General features: G+C 39.2%; 1 protein-coding gene across 1 annotated transcript in view; it reads right to left on the reverse strand.

Annotated features, from left to right (window-relative positions):
* Positions 1-1,262: 1,262 nt before the first annotated feature.
* The window catches only part of grid1a (glutamate receptor, ionotropic, delta 1a), a 355,103-nt gene continuing 341,827 nt past the window's right edge, over positions 1,263-14,538 (reverse strand). Inside the window, exons 17-20 of the mRNA XM_034682583.1 lie at positions 10,733-10,928; positions 8,207-8,373; positions 6,341-6,581; positions 1,263-2,184 (exon numbers count right to left, since the gene is read on the reverse strand). Coding sequence (XP_034538474.1) covers positions 1,747-2,184; positions 6,341-6,581; positions 8,207-8,373; positions 10,733-10,928 — 1,042 coding nt within the window. The 3' untranslated portion in view covers positions 1,263-1,746. The remainder of the gene's footprint in view (positions 2,185-6,340; positions 6,582-8,206; positions 8,374-10,732; positions 10,929-14,538) is intronic.

Consider the following 14,538-nt stretch of genomic DNA (forward strand, 5'->3'; position numbering starts at 1 on the left):
GGGGACTATACAGACCTGAGGGATGTTTATTGGTAAGTAAAATGCATATTTTATTTTTATATTTATCAGTCCCTTGGCTCTACCCATGCATGCCTTTGCTGCACGAGCGATATATGTCAGCACCAGTGGAGGCGATCTTTTGGCTTCACATCTCACAATTGGTGGAAATGAAGGTATATTGTCCATTCTATATACATTTCATGATTTTGTTGACCAACCCGTGGAAAAGAAACATGCCAGGTAGATAAAACACATCAGTTACCATCTCTGTTTCTCAGGATATTTTTGCACGGAACTTTTATTCAGTGCAATGTGAGACAACAAATTTGTGATGGGTTTAATAATGGGATATGTGAACTGCATGAACGTCACCAGAAGTGGCCAAAGTCTGCCATTAATACAAAATTTGTATGACCTTATGAACGTTCCCTGCTTTTCCGTTTCTGCTGGACACCAACCCAGTCCTTTGTATTTTAACAGTGTTTTTATTATGAATCCTCAGTGACACCAAACACTGGCCAAGAATATCCTCCCTAACAAACACTATAAGACATCGATGTCCCCAATCCAGCTGAGCCTGCTTGATGGGTTCTTGATAGGCCCAAATCACCCAATTATCTCCATCACCGAAATAGATCACTTTAACTAGCTCTTTAACAAGGTGTCTGATGATAGCTGTGCCAGGATTGACCACACTGTAGATATTCAGGGGCAATACTGTGGATGAAGTTGAAATATCAGTTGGTGTTAAATAGATTAATTCACCATTTAATGAGCGCTATTCGGCTTTCTCAATCCAAACTATTTTCAATGGACAAACAAATGATAGGCCTTATCAATCTTATTTATCCTGTTGCAAAGCTACAATGTCTTTGAAGCACAGTGCAGGTTGTAGTTAAAATTGAACAGGGAAATGTGGGAAAAAAAACGTATCAGCTGTCTCTGATATGTCCAAATCACAATGATTAAGAGGACAACAAAATGGAGCAAAGTAGGCAGTGGCTGGATAGCAATAGATAATTTAAATCCATTTCATACAGGTTTATGATTAAAAACCAGACTCATCACTTTTCTTTTAAAGGAAAATATGAGCCTGAATTTACTGCACTAATTACCGGGCTAGAAAATACGTGACAAAACATTCAAGTTTTCATTTTCCTCCAATTGTGCTCTAAAATACATTTATCAGCAGACCCAGTCTGAGATGCACACTGGCAGTAAGGCACTGATTTTCTAAATATGTTTAAAAGCACACAGCTCAGTGTTTTTGTATTGTACTTTATTATTTTCATAAGAAACAAATCAAGTCTTTCAATATCTTTTGAAGTGTGAAATGTCTTTTTTTTTTATCATGAATTCTCACAGTACATTCAGTTAATGTTGATCTGAAAGAAAACATCTTTGAACTTGGCACTTAGAAAACAACCACAAAGAATTGTCACCTTTATTCATTTAGAACAAAATTTACAAAGCCATTCAAACAGTCATTTTTTAATACTTTTGTGTTTTTTAAACTCAACTGTTGAGAATATTCAAAATACACTTTTAATGTTTCTTCTTTCTCTCTCTTTGTACTTACAAATATGTACATTAAAGTCCCAGTGTCTTGTCACACTGACTCTTCAGCTCTGGTAATAAAAATCCTCTTTTTTATAGTGTTTTATTTATATCTCTTCACTCTGTTAGCACTCTGTGTAGCTCCACGCTATTTTGTTTGAGCTTGAGTGTCCGTGAAAGTCCACATGCTCAGATGGACGTCCCGTGGCTGGGCTCACTGGCTTCTGGGATGGGTCCTCCTGGCACCGGTTGGTAGGACATTGGCATGGGTGTCTTGACTGGGCTCTGCCGGAAGAGCCCCCCATTGGGCGCCCTGTGTTTGCAGCGGATGGAGGGCATGGTGGCACTGCTGAGAGGCAGGGGCAAGGTCCTGCCAGCGGCCGCACCCAGTGTCCTTCCTGCCCCATGACCCTCCTGAAGGAAGGTGCTCACAGAGAGTCGCGGCGGCCCCCGATGGCCTTGGTAGTCCCGAGCAGACAAGACCTCCAGAGACTGGCTGGGCTGCATGCTGCCAATGTCCAGGGCAGAGATCTCGATAGACTGGCCGGGCAGTTGCTTGTGGGCCATGTCCTCGTCCAGGAGGCTGTTCAAACGCTGGTGGACCTGTTCCAGGTTCACCTCTTTGTCCTATAGGTAGATGGGAAAGAAAGGCAGAGCCACAGTGGTGTGTGGGATAAAAGAAACCAGAAGAGAGAAGAGTGAATAGCAGTTTAAATGGAAAGGGGAGAATGGATATAATTAAGAAGGTGTGCGATAAAGAACAAAAGAGAGAATGAAAGAGTCGTGAAAGGGTTTGAGAGGTTAAATGACAGAATAGAATGGAGATAGAGAGTGAATGGAGATAGAGAAAGACAGGTTACAATGGTTGTTTCATCATCATATCCTGTTTACATCCATTGAAGTCCACTCTATTACTATTCAGTTAGTACAAATCTAGCACACGTCTGCTAATGTTAAAGTGAGTTTGAAGAATGCTGAAATAACACACTGGCTTATTTCAGCTTCAGAAACTCAATTAAAAAAAATTATGACCTATTTTTTTTTCTTGCAGCCAACATCAAGAGAGACATTACCTTAAAGCACTTCATCTTGAATATGAGGTCATAAAAGGTAATGTCTCTACTGCTGAGATGAACTTGTATGGAGATGTCTCTTCATGCAGAAGTGTTTAAATTTTCTCCACAATTAGGTGACCACACATTCACAGTGGGCAACTCTTGCATGAAGAGCATCAGCTGTTAACAAGACAGGCTCCAATGGACGCACAAATCCAATGAGTCAGACTTTGTTAGGCAATAAAATTTGTAGGGAGACAAAGTTGTTAATGTCACTTAATTGAAGTGGGCTAAATTAAGCTGAATAATATGTTCTGATACTTCTTTTTTTTTTTTTACAGAAAGACATCACTGAGGAAACACAAACACAAGAGGAGAGAGAGAAGCCAAATAAAAAACACAGTTTAACAGACATGTTTTGGCTGTACCCTGCCCTCCAAACAACAATCCTCTATCCCATCACCATGCACCCATTTAAGTCGAGCCACACTGAAGACAGACAAAACCACAAAATGGCCGATTAAACAGGAGAGACCATGGGGTGAGATGACAGATGAAGCAGCTACAATCTACCCCTGTCAGGCCCCATGCCCCGCCCCTTGGCCCTGACACAGCCAATGACAATCCAGTACGGTATGCTAGGCCTCTCCTGACCTGTGTCAAGAGCCTCGGCCTCCTCCCAGTCTCTCTCTCTGTCTGTCCATATGTCCCGCCTCCCCTCTGGTATGTCATTATATGTCAATGGACCAGAAACCCTTTCCAGACCGTAATCCTTAGTCACCTGCCGAAGATCATAGACAACCATACATAACCAAAACGGTCCTCTGTGAGTCCGGACAGTAATTTTAAGATTTTTATGTAGGTGACAAAAAAAATGGATTAACATTTTGGAAATACGTTTCATTTGCTCTCTTTCAGTGAAGAAGATGTGAACAACTCCAATGCTTAAAGCAAAGCACAGTGAAGTAGGATGAGCTATTTTGGGCACCCATGGTTCAAGTTTGATCATTTTCTTCAAAGTAAGGGAATTGATAGCTGGAGAGCTTTCTTAGCTTGGATCTGCAGTAACAAAAAGAAAACCCTAATCAGTGTGCGTGAGAATAAACGAGTGAACTGTGCATCTATGTACTAATTTACCTAAGGTTCACGTTGGTAGAAAGATCATTTGACAGAGTTCAGAATATACATCACTGCTAACACTGGACGCAAGATTTAAATATCATTAAAAAAAAAAAAAAAAGACCAAGTTCAGACAGCAGCCATTTTTCTCTTGCATCATCATCAGGGTTGTGTCGTGATAAACCAGGGAGCAGAATATTCACCAACCTACTTGCTAACTTCGACTCACAGCTAATGTGAGCAGCTGCATCCTTGCCAGCATCATGTCTGAAAGTAATTCTAACTTTTAGCTACTTTCCAGCTAACGGTAACTTAAGCTAGTAAGTGGCTGAGTACTAATATTAGCTAAATTGTGATATAGCGAATTGGTTAATTAAACAGAATTAGATTTCTTCCGTTGGCAAGAGGAAAAAAAAAATGGCTGCCCTGTGAATATGGTGATTTGAACAGATGTTATGTTGTTTTTCTAATTCTTAAAAAAATCATAAAGTTCAAAGTGATTCTGTCCTTACAAGCAGTTATTCCTGCAACTAAAGCTGGATGATGAAACTTCCCATAGTCCTCTTGCTACTGTGAGGTTGCCAAGCAACAAGAAGATATGCTACACAGAAGTGCTAACAATAAAGCACTGAGGCACAGTTAAACATTATAACCCAAAAGAGCTTTGAGCAGAGTAAGGCTAGCTGTTCCACCTGTCTTCAGTCTTTGTGCTAAGCTAAGCGAATAGTCTCCTGGCTGGTGCTTCTTATCAACACACAGATAAAAGAGTGGTGTCTATATTCTCGTCCAATTCCCTGAAAGAAAGCAAATAAGGCTTTTTTCTTTAAGTACTTTTGTTGGCTAAAGTTTTCAGGCTGACAGTAAATATTGCTTGAATTGGCTGTCATAATGTCCACATACTGTATGTTTGAGCTGTCATGACGCCAGTGATGTTTTGAACAATTTGAAGTGATACTCCACCAAAATCTTTTGAAAATCAAACTCTATCTCCTGCAGGCTTTAAAGGCAGCTATGAAAAGTTAGAAGTGAAGGCAGCAGCTGTGGGCAGACTGACATCTTTGTGTTTAAGGGAGTCTTACATGTTTTTATACAACTTTAACTGTCAGAAATCAAAGGTTATCAATGAAACAATGGTACAAATCTGAAAGGTAGGCAGCTTGTAACAGAGAATATTGGTTATCTTTGCTTTAAAAATAACTTTAACAGTGAGTAAAGTTGTGATTGCTGATTTATCAGTCTCTTTGCAGATTAAAAATATATCTGAACACAAAACACAAAAACAGAGAAAATGCACATCTGAAGAGAAGTTGTCTTGTTTTAGCTGAAAAAAAGTTGGGGACTGCTCTGATCCTCTTCATACATTTTATAACTATCTTGTATTTTGCATTAAATAATCACATCGTTACTGAGAAAACAGATGGATAGCAGGGTATCATCCAAATATATGTGGAGGTTTTGATACTTTTTCCTGCTGAGAATCTGCAAACATTGGACTGAAGTGTGGTCATGAACGATACAAACCTGTAACAGTCATATTTCAAGCCTGTACAACTGTTTGATGCTCAAAAATTTTGGTTAATCACTTCAAGACATGTCTACAAACAGTTATAAATTTCACAACCATGATAACACTCAAAAAACACATCTTATCTTCCATAAATAAGGAGACAGTGACGTCTCACATGACAGCAGTATGTGGTTACTATGAGAGCAGATGAACACAGGAGACTGAAATAGAAATCAGCAGCAGTAACTCAAACTCTCAAAATCTGAAACCAGCTTCGGTGGAGTTTGATTAACTGCTTGTCTTTTCAGGACAGGACAGGGTCTTAAATGGGTGTCCTCAGACAGTGGTTGTTTTTGGATTGTTGGACTGTCAAGTCAAACAGGCAGGTCAAGGCTCAGATTTTTTTATTAACTATGTGCTTTTGCTCACACTTTAGTTTAGGGATCCATGTCAAGCCTTAGATGTCTGGACGCCTCATGCAGAGGGGCTGCCCAGTCGATAGCAGCGAGATGAAGTCAGAGCTCTAAAGCGTTAAGACTTGAATGGATTAGCTAAAGAGAGCTATTGTACAACTGAAGCTCTTATTGACTCAGAAGTACAATTTTAGAGTGTGGTTTTGGATTTGGATTTTATTTATTCATTTGTTGTAATCATTCCAGCTGTGGTTCTCTCACATGATCACCAGTGACTGATCAAGCTAGGATTTAGGCTGTTTATGTTTTTAAGTGTCAGTATGAGAGAATCAGAGCAAGAGTGTTTGAGAGAGAAGCCTCAGAAGTCCCTATCGAAACACCCCAACCTCTCTCCCAACATGAGAAAGAATGAGCAGATTGATCACATGACGTCTGGACTATCATCAGGGGCACACCTATTATAACTGGGTGTACTGCAGCTCTACTAAATCGGGGCTGGCGTCAGGGCCTGCTGGATCCATAAAGTAGAGTGTGGCAGTGGCATCTCTGGGCAGGACCGGGGGACCCGGGGGTCTGGGTCTCGACCGAGGCCTTGGTGGGGCAGGGGGACCCGTGGTGTTCACCATGGCCCGGTTCTGGGTTAGCAGGCTTGGGCCTGGGCCCTGGCCCGAAGAGTTGTCGGTGGTCACCTCTTTGGGCTGCTTTCTCCGGCAGTGGTTGCTGTTCCACCAAGTCTCCAGTGCAGCCACCAGGAGGGCCAAGAGCAGCCCGGCAGCCAAGATGCAGAAGACTCCCGCAAAGCTGTGGAGACGCAGAGCCCGTCCCTCTGGCTGGGCGTCTGCGTGGCTCTGCAAGTCACAGCGGCCAATTTTCGGCCACCATTTCTGTTTGAGGATGTCGAGGTCACCTTTTTCTTGAAGCTCCAATATCCTGTAGAGAAGATGGTCCAAGTAGTTATTTAACACACAGAAAGTGCGCAGATTCATGTGATGACACAGGACAGTGGACAAATACCTCATTAGCATTGATTCATGCCATGTTAAATGCTGCCTAATGAAATTACAAGTACAATCGAGTAGAGAATGGAATACTAATTGGTTTTCATTGACAAACATGAAAGTAAATTAGAAAGTCTATATATTTATGTCTTGAATGACTTCAATTACAGTTTAATACTGATTAGCATATGTAGTAACCTGATTAATACATCTAAAGACAATCCAATTTCACTTATTACCATATACTGTTGCCCAATTAAAGAGCCATGATAGGTAAAATTCTGTGAAAAGCTGCAGTTTGCATAGCAGGAGTGTGTACGTTTTCATACTGTTGTGTTGTTGGAAAAACTTGAGAAAGGATGGATGTCATGGAGGAGAATTAGTACTGCTGAGTACAAACTGAGGCAAGACAGTAAATATGTCCCACTGGAGAGCTTAGCTTTCAACACAGTCATTACTCAACCACTTCAACAGTGACTGGCATGCATGTGTGTTTGTGCACGAGTCTGCCGCGTGTACATTAGCTCAGACAATGTACACACGGCTGCCAAAGCTTTTCGACATTTTTCCACATTCAAGCTCCTGAAACATCCCAACCCCACATGCTTAATCATTCACTATTTATTTCCCAGCATGCCATTGATTTAAGATATTCTGCAGACAGCTCTGTGTGTAGTTTACAGGGCGATCAATCCTCCCATTTCAGCTGGTGTTTGTCCTTGAATTCATATTTTACATTGTGGAGAAAGTTTGCTGCACTGATTTGAAATTCATTTCTATCCATCTTGTAAAAGTGTACTGAAATGTTTGGACCAGAAATTTTCTGGCATGTGTCTGGAGGAGAAGAACAGATCAACCAAAAACAAATAGTGTGAACAGAGTTTATAAAATATTGAATTTACAGTCTGACTCCCCAAGACTAACTGTGATCAGACCTGCTCAGGTAGCAGACGTGAAACTCAACCAAAACTTTTAATTAGATGAAGACATTAGTTCCAAAACTGGAGTTTATTTCAAATTAGGTTTTAGTTTCATTACCATCTGCTCATGTCAGGTGGGATAATATTGTAATCATCAAGTACACACTGAGATCTAGAAACTCAGGAAAATTAAAAACACATAAAAGGCATGGCAATTTGAGAATTCACAAGCATTTAGATAATCGTACACATTACAAACAAACTTTCAGGTTAGTCAAACCTGTTTAAGAGATCACAGTTTAAAAACCCACCATTTGGTTAAACTTTGATGACTGCACTGGTTTACTCAGAGCCTTCCAGTGATAAAGTGGTTATTTTCCTGAGGTCACTTTTGGTTTTACCTCTTTTAATCAAAACAGTTTGATTACCCGGCGAAAAAGTTGGCCCATGTAAAAGCTGTCTAATTGAGATGTCTTGGTTTGTCATGACCGATTCAACTGGTTAACAGTTCCTGAAACTGTCCCAATTTTCTTAATCTGATTGGTGACAGATTTCAGCAGGTTCCATCCTGTTCAAGAGAATGCATTGAAATCCATATCAATCATTGTACACTATGAATATAGTCCATTATACGTACTTCTGAGAGAAGAGGTCTCTGTAAGGACTGCCGTGCTGCAGGGCCATGCCGTAGCCTCTGGTGCTTAGACTGTTTCCTGCCACAGTCAGTGTGCAATCATCATCTGTCAGAGCAGCGTACTCTACCACGGCCATGTCCCACAGAAAGGCGTACGATTCTCGCTTTGCCTTGATAGTCAAACACAAATGTCCCACAAGATACACACACAAAAGACACAATAGATAAATACATGAATGTTGTGCTTTTGAGCTGAGTGAAACTCCTCAATTAACATCTTGACACAGTGCACAATCACATATCATCTCAACGGAAAACAGTCAGTTTTGAGTAACATTTATGTGTTTTAATATGTACAAATCACATCACTTTGGGATTTTTTGTGTGTTTCAGTCTACCCATTTTTGAACATTAAACTTAGCATTGGTTCAATCTACCCATGTTTGAACATTAAACTTAGCAGTGCTTCAATCTACCCATGTTTGAATTTATAACTACATATCCAACACCACAATCCCATTTTAAGGAAACACATGTATAACTACTGAGTGGAAATATTTTCATAATACCAGCCCATTCCACTCTTATTTTTATTTGTAAAGCTAGAAAATATGTTATCCAGTCTGGTTTTTATTTCCAGAGTATAAGCGCTCAGACAGACTTAACACTTGGAGGAAGCACTGGGTTTGAACAAACAGTGCCAAAGCTAAATGTTTGCAAATAAATTAGCATTAAACATTTCAACCACTTATTAGAGTAAACACTGAATAGCATGCGTAACATAACGTATTTCTTTGCAAAGATGATGAAAATAGTTTCATCCTGCTTTCCTCTGCATGGAGCATATTTTCAGAGACACGATTATGTGCCGTAGCCCCAAGCACACACTGGAGAATATTGAGGACAACCACAGCTGCAAATCTGTCTGAAATCCTTCTGGATTCTGTTTTGTTTTTTGTGTATATTTCTCTGGCTTTCTTCCCTGTGGTGTCCTTACATCTTACGTCTTCCAGAATTAGACTCTGCTGTGAACAAATACAGCCGAACAGCCTTTTCACCTCACATCTCATTAGGACAACACAGGGCTTTCAAGTTCCCTAACCTTTAATGGATAAACATATACAGAAGAAATCCCATTTCAACCATATAACTGAGATGCAGTATTTTGTGGTCTATGAGAAGTGCTGCAGTGATTCAGTTATTGTGAATAAATTGGTTTTTTTTCTTGAAAGAAGTTTGGAAGACTCGTTTTCCATTGATGTTTCTGTGCAGTGCCAACAGGCTGAATACAATGGACCCAATTAGCTGCACAAATATTAAATAAAGCAGTCTGATGACAAGTGAATACGTCAACTCTCCACTGTAATTTGTTTAATATGGATTACTTTTCAATCTGTTGCTAAGGGTGTGTGTGTAGTTGTGTGTTTGTTGTTGAAGGAGAGAAAGGAGAAGATTGAGTAAATAAAATATTAATGACCACAGCAGCAGACTGCATTTGAGGGAACAATAATAAACCTTTGCAATTCAATAGATTAAAAATTATCACTTTTCTCACACACGTCTCTAAAGCACAGGCGGTAATTACTTACATTTCATTCCTACCTGGCTGTGTGATGGTGAAAAGCTATCGGTAATTATCATCAAAGCTGAGCTCATATTTCGCAGAATTCATTTCTCACTGAACTAAAGACATAACCACATTAAATTCTTTAATAATTTATGGTACGATAATAACTTCTATACGACAAAGCAACCCATTCTGTCTGTGTGTTTTATGTGAAAGATTAGATAAATATTTGTCCCTGTGTTATTGAAATTCTACTGTCAGAGTGTTGCAGAAATTCATCATTAAACCCACAATGAGTATGCCCTTTGTCTCTGCTGCTTCCCTTGTTTGGAAGATGAGTTCTATGAATGGGATTTGGTTAGATGCTTGAGTAAACTGAGCCTAAGAGATTTTCAGATTTTTTTATATGATGTGAAAATGTTGGTAAGTACCCCACTTGTACATTTTGGTTGCAATCTGTCCTAATGCAGGTGGTATCCAACAAGCAGGTTAGTATGATTACAGAGGTTGCCAGGGACAGGTAGAACATCTAGGTCATTATATTGTCTTAGTCACAGTCGTAGCTGGTTCGAGTCCCGGCCACGATCGTTTGCTTCATGTCTTCCCCCACTCTCGACTCCCTACATTTCCTGTCTCTCTTCAGCTGTCCTAACCAATGAAGTCAAAAAATGCCCCAAAGATAACTTAAAAAGAAAATAAATCCTCAAAGATGTGTTCATCTGTGAAACTATCTTGCTGAAAAATATATGTGAAAGTATAACACAAGTTTGGGCCACCACAGAGCCTATTTTCCCTCAACAATGCCAAATCAAAACGGAGAAAGTGGTGTGCTTACTTCCATGTTGGCCTGGAAAAAATACCCTGCACACATCTGGTTTGGCTTCCACAGTAATAGCCTGTTGCAAAGATTCTCACAGAAGTGCAACAACAGACAACAAAGTGTTAACCGTACAACGACTGACCCTTTTGATTCCCTCTGATGGGCTGGAGACGGAATTCACAAAGCCGTCGTTCTTGTTGATTGTCTTCCAGAGCTCAGCAAACGTGTTGTCCTGCTCAAGAGGGTTGGTGCCTTTGGCACGGAAATACTCATACACGGCTGACTCCCTCACTGTCCCGTAAACCAGGTCAGCCTGCTTGGACAGATCCTGGAAAGACCTGCAGACAAGAAGACATTTGTTAGATGTAAGAGATGTTGATTGCCAAGAGAGAAAATTTCAGTTTTCGCAATTACAATAATTCAACTGTCAGCAGGAAATACAGCTATTGTGGAAGTAAAACCTTAGCACGAATTCAGTGACACATAAAATTAAAAAGCTTTTCTTTTCTGTCCTCTGTCAGAGCAGCATACTCTACCACAGTCATGTCACACAGAATGGCGTACGATTCTCACTTTGCCTGGATAGTTATGAAAATCTTTTAATTTGAATTTAGAAATCCACATTTTTTGCAAAAAAGAACCAGAAACTTTTAAATAAGGCCTAATAATCCATTCTCAACAAATACGACTCGTTTAAACTTACATCAGGTTCTTAGCTCTGACCTAAAACAATTATTTAATAGTTCTGATACAGGTAAACTTGTAAAAATCCCTTGACATGGATGTTTTTTTGAGGTTCATCTATCCCTGTTTGAACATTGAACTTCATAAGGGTTAAGTGTTGTCTTTTTTAGTAACTGCGATTGGTTTTTGGATTCACGGGGACATATAAATTAAGTTAAAAATAAAAAAATCAATGAGGACAGATACAAAACTTAAATGTGTCACAACCAAGGGGGCTTATCTATGGATGTAAAACATTGTACATTTAAAAAAATTATGGATGGTTTATACAAATCTTCCAAGATAAAATCTTTAACAGCTAAAGAATGGAAGAACAAAGAGCTTTACTCTAACATTATGTGTACTGTATGTCCATTGACCGATATTATATATAATGCATTTTGTTGTTTCACTCGATCTTCATGCTTCACCCTTTTTGAATATAATTACAGTTATGAACAGTCTTTATGCTATAATTTTTTTCATTTTTCAAAATGTTTGAATGGATAAATGATGATGATAACTCAATCCAATAAATGATGTATTACTGTCTGGTTACATTATTCTAACACATGTACAGGCTATAGTACATTTTTCCACCAGCAGAGCTGTTCCTGCTTACAATATGTCAGCTTCAAAAGTCTCATCCCTGTCTGAAGACTCTACATGTATGATGCAAGAAATCACCAAATTAAGAAACTCCTGTTGAGTCAGAAAATATGCACAAAAGCCTGACGATTTAACTCTTACATTGCAACTGTTGCTATGAATTTTGCTGTCACAGTCTCAGTCTCCCTATTATTGTTATCCATGTGGATCAAATCTTCAATAACTATTTACATAACTTTGTATTGTAAATCTGTGCATCAAAAAAGGCTACCTAACAACATCCTCCTCCTCGGCTAATTGCCCCACCAACCTTGATGCATGTATCTTTGTATATACTGAATTGCTCCTCTATTTGAAATTCAAGTTTTAATTCCATCCAATCAATGAGCCTCAAACCACTAATCAGTGTCTGCTTTATCAACCAAATTAGCGCACCTGCAGTTTGCTCTGATGTTGATGTGAATGCTTTCTCATCACCACCCCTTTCCTCAGCACCAGCAGCACAATGACTCCAACCAGATCCAGAGTAATGATGATCTGGGTCTGGTTGGAGCTATTTAGCACTACCTCCTAATGGGAGCTCAAGGCCTTTTTTTTTTATGGATACTTGCATTTCTATCTGGAAACTTGTGAATCTTGATTGAAATGCTAATTATGCAGATGCATTGTAAGCAATGAGAAATTCAACTTCTAGCAGCAGCAGCAGCAGCAGCAGCTGTATTTCAAATCTAGAGATTATTGGTAATTTTACACAGCTTCCTTTATGCTGAGTGCCAATGTCCTTTTAGATAAAGTGTGTTTTCAGTGTAGTTTGACAATCTTCCCTGAAAATAACTAACTTGCTTCATTTGATACTGAGTTGTTATGTTTGGCATCCTTCTCTGTACAGATATCAGATAATCAAAACATCAGGGAAGTACAAAAATGTGCATAAAACTAAGGTTGTCTCCACGCAGTCCCCTACAAAAATCAATGCAGCTATTTAGTTAGAAACCTATATGGTGCAACAGTGGATGTAGGAGGAAAAAAGGCAGACAGACTCAACTGATTAAATAGTGCATGATTTTTTGTTTTAGATTAAACTGTTAGCTTTGTTCCTGCTTTAATTATGTCAAACAGCCTCTATTATTTAACTACACATGCACCAATGTGTGTGGAAAAGTACACAAGATAAATCAATACCATTATATTTCTAGATTAACACGGCTGGAGAAAATAATTTATTTAAAAAAAACTGTATTATTGACAGAAATAAACATATATGAAAAAAACAGGCAGATGGTGACACATCTTATCCTGTTAAAAGTGATAATCTCATGCAAAGACTTTAGGTAATAAATGCTGTTTGTCTGGGGAGGGCTTCTTTCATTCATGTTTAAGCGCTTTTCCTTGTTTGCCTTGCAATCTCCAAGCGGTGTAACATACACTTTGATTTGCGATCAATACTGAGAGGTCCAAACAGCCCTCTGTTCATTAGCTATAATGGCTAAACCAAAGATTGAAAGAAGCACAACAACAACGACCACACACACACACACGCACATGTTTTTTCTTCCTGTCTGCCATGCAGGCAGTACTGCTGTGGTGGCAATTGCCTGAAAAGAAAATGACATTTTTGTCTTCTTCTGTCTGCATGTCGCTAATTGCCTGTTAGGTGTTCTTGATGGAATGAAAGGTGCTAAATGCACTTGGCTGTGCAGCTGGTCATGATTTCATACACATTTATGAATGTAAAATTGGCTGTATAATTAAAAGACTACAGAAAAACTACACAGTCGAGCAGAATGTCTCACCTTATTGCATTATGTGTCATATGATTGGAAGGATGAGAGGGTAAGAACATTTCTTCACCTCTATATCTGAAGATTTAGATGTTAATGCTTATTTAGAGGCAGGGGGGGGAGGAACATGCCATGTCTAAGACAATTTCTAATGTGCATTACTTATGACATTATGCATGTAGTAATGTCATATGACTCATGTGTGTAATGATTTGTAATGTTTTTTGCAGCAGCAGAGCATTGTTTGTGATCGGCATCTGGGCAGTAGTGGCATTGACATAGAGGGGAAGAGACTGGAAAATTTGCAGCTTAGTTAAACTGCCAGTAAGTTGCCTACCTGAACTAGCTTGCAGGCTTCGCTCTCGTTGTGTAAAAGGTCGCTCAACTTACTGTACTATTTTCAGAAAAAATGTCTTTGCATCATTCCAATCAAATGTTTTATTCCAAAATTCATTAGAAAACACAGAAGCATAATTTGGCAGTAGCACAGAAGATCACACTTAGTTGGAGGCATTCTCACTTACACAACTATTAAAAGAGGGTACTTGTCTCTTGGCACTGGTAAATTCCCAGGTTTCCGCTTTTTCAACAGTACACTGGTGTCTGTTATGGACTTGTAGAGGAAAACAGTTATTTTCTCCACAAAAAATAATAAAAAAAATAACTCTACTTTTGATGTTTAAAGATATAGAGAACAGGGCTCCACCTTATCCTTTCAGTCTTTACAATTCTAGTCTTATCTTTTGTGATCTTTAAATGTTTAGTTGGTGTTGGAGGAGAAACTGCTAATTCTTCTATGGAAAACATTTCCCAAACACAGAGGAGTATCAAAATT

The sequence above is a fragment of the Notolabrus celidotus genome, chromosome 4 (genome assembly GCF_009762535.1).
Source record: "Notolabrus celidotus isolate fNotCel1 chromosome 4, fNotCel1.pri, whole genome shotgun sequence".
Classification (NCBI taxonomy): Eukaryota; Metazoa; Chordata; class Actinopteri; order Labriformes; family Labridae; genus Notolabrus; species Notolabrus celidotus.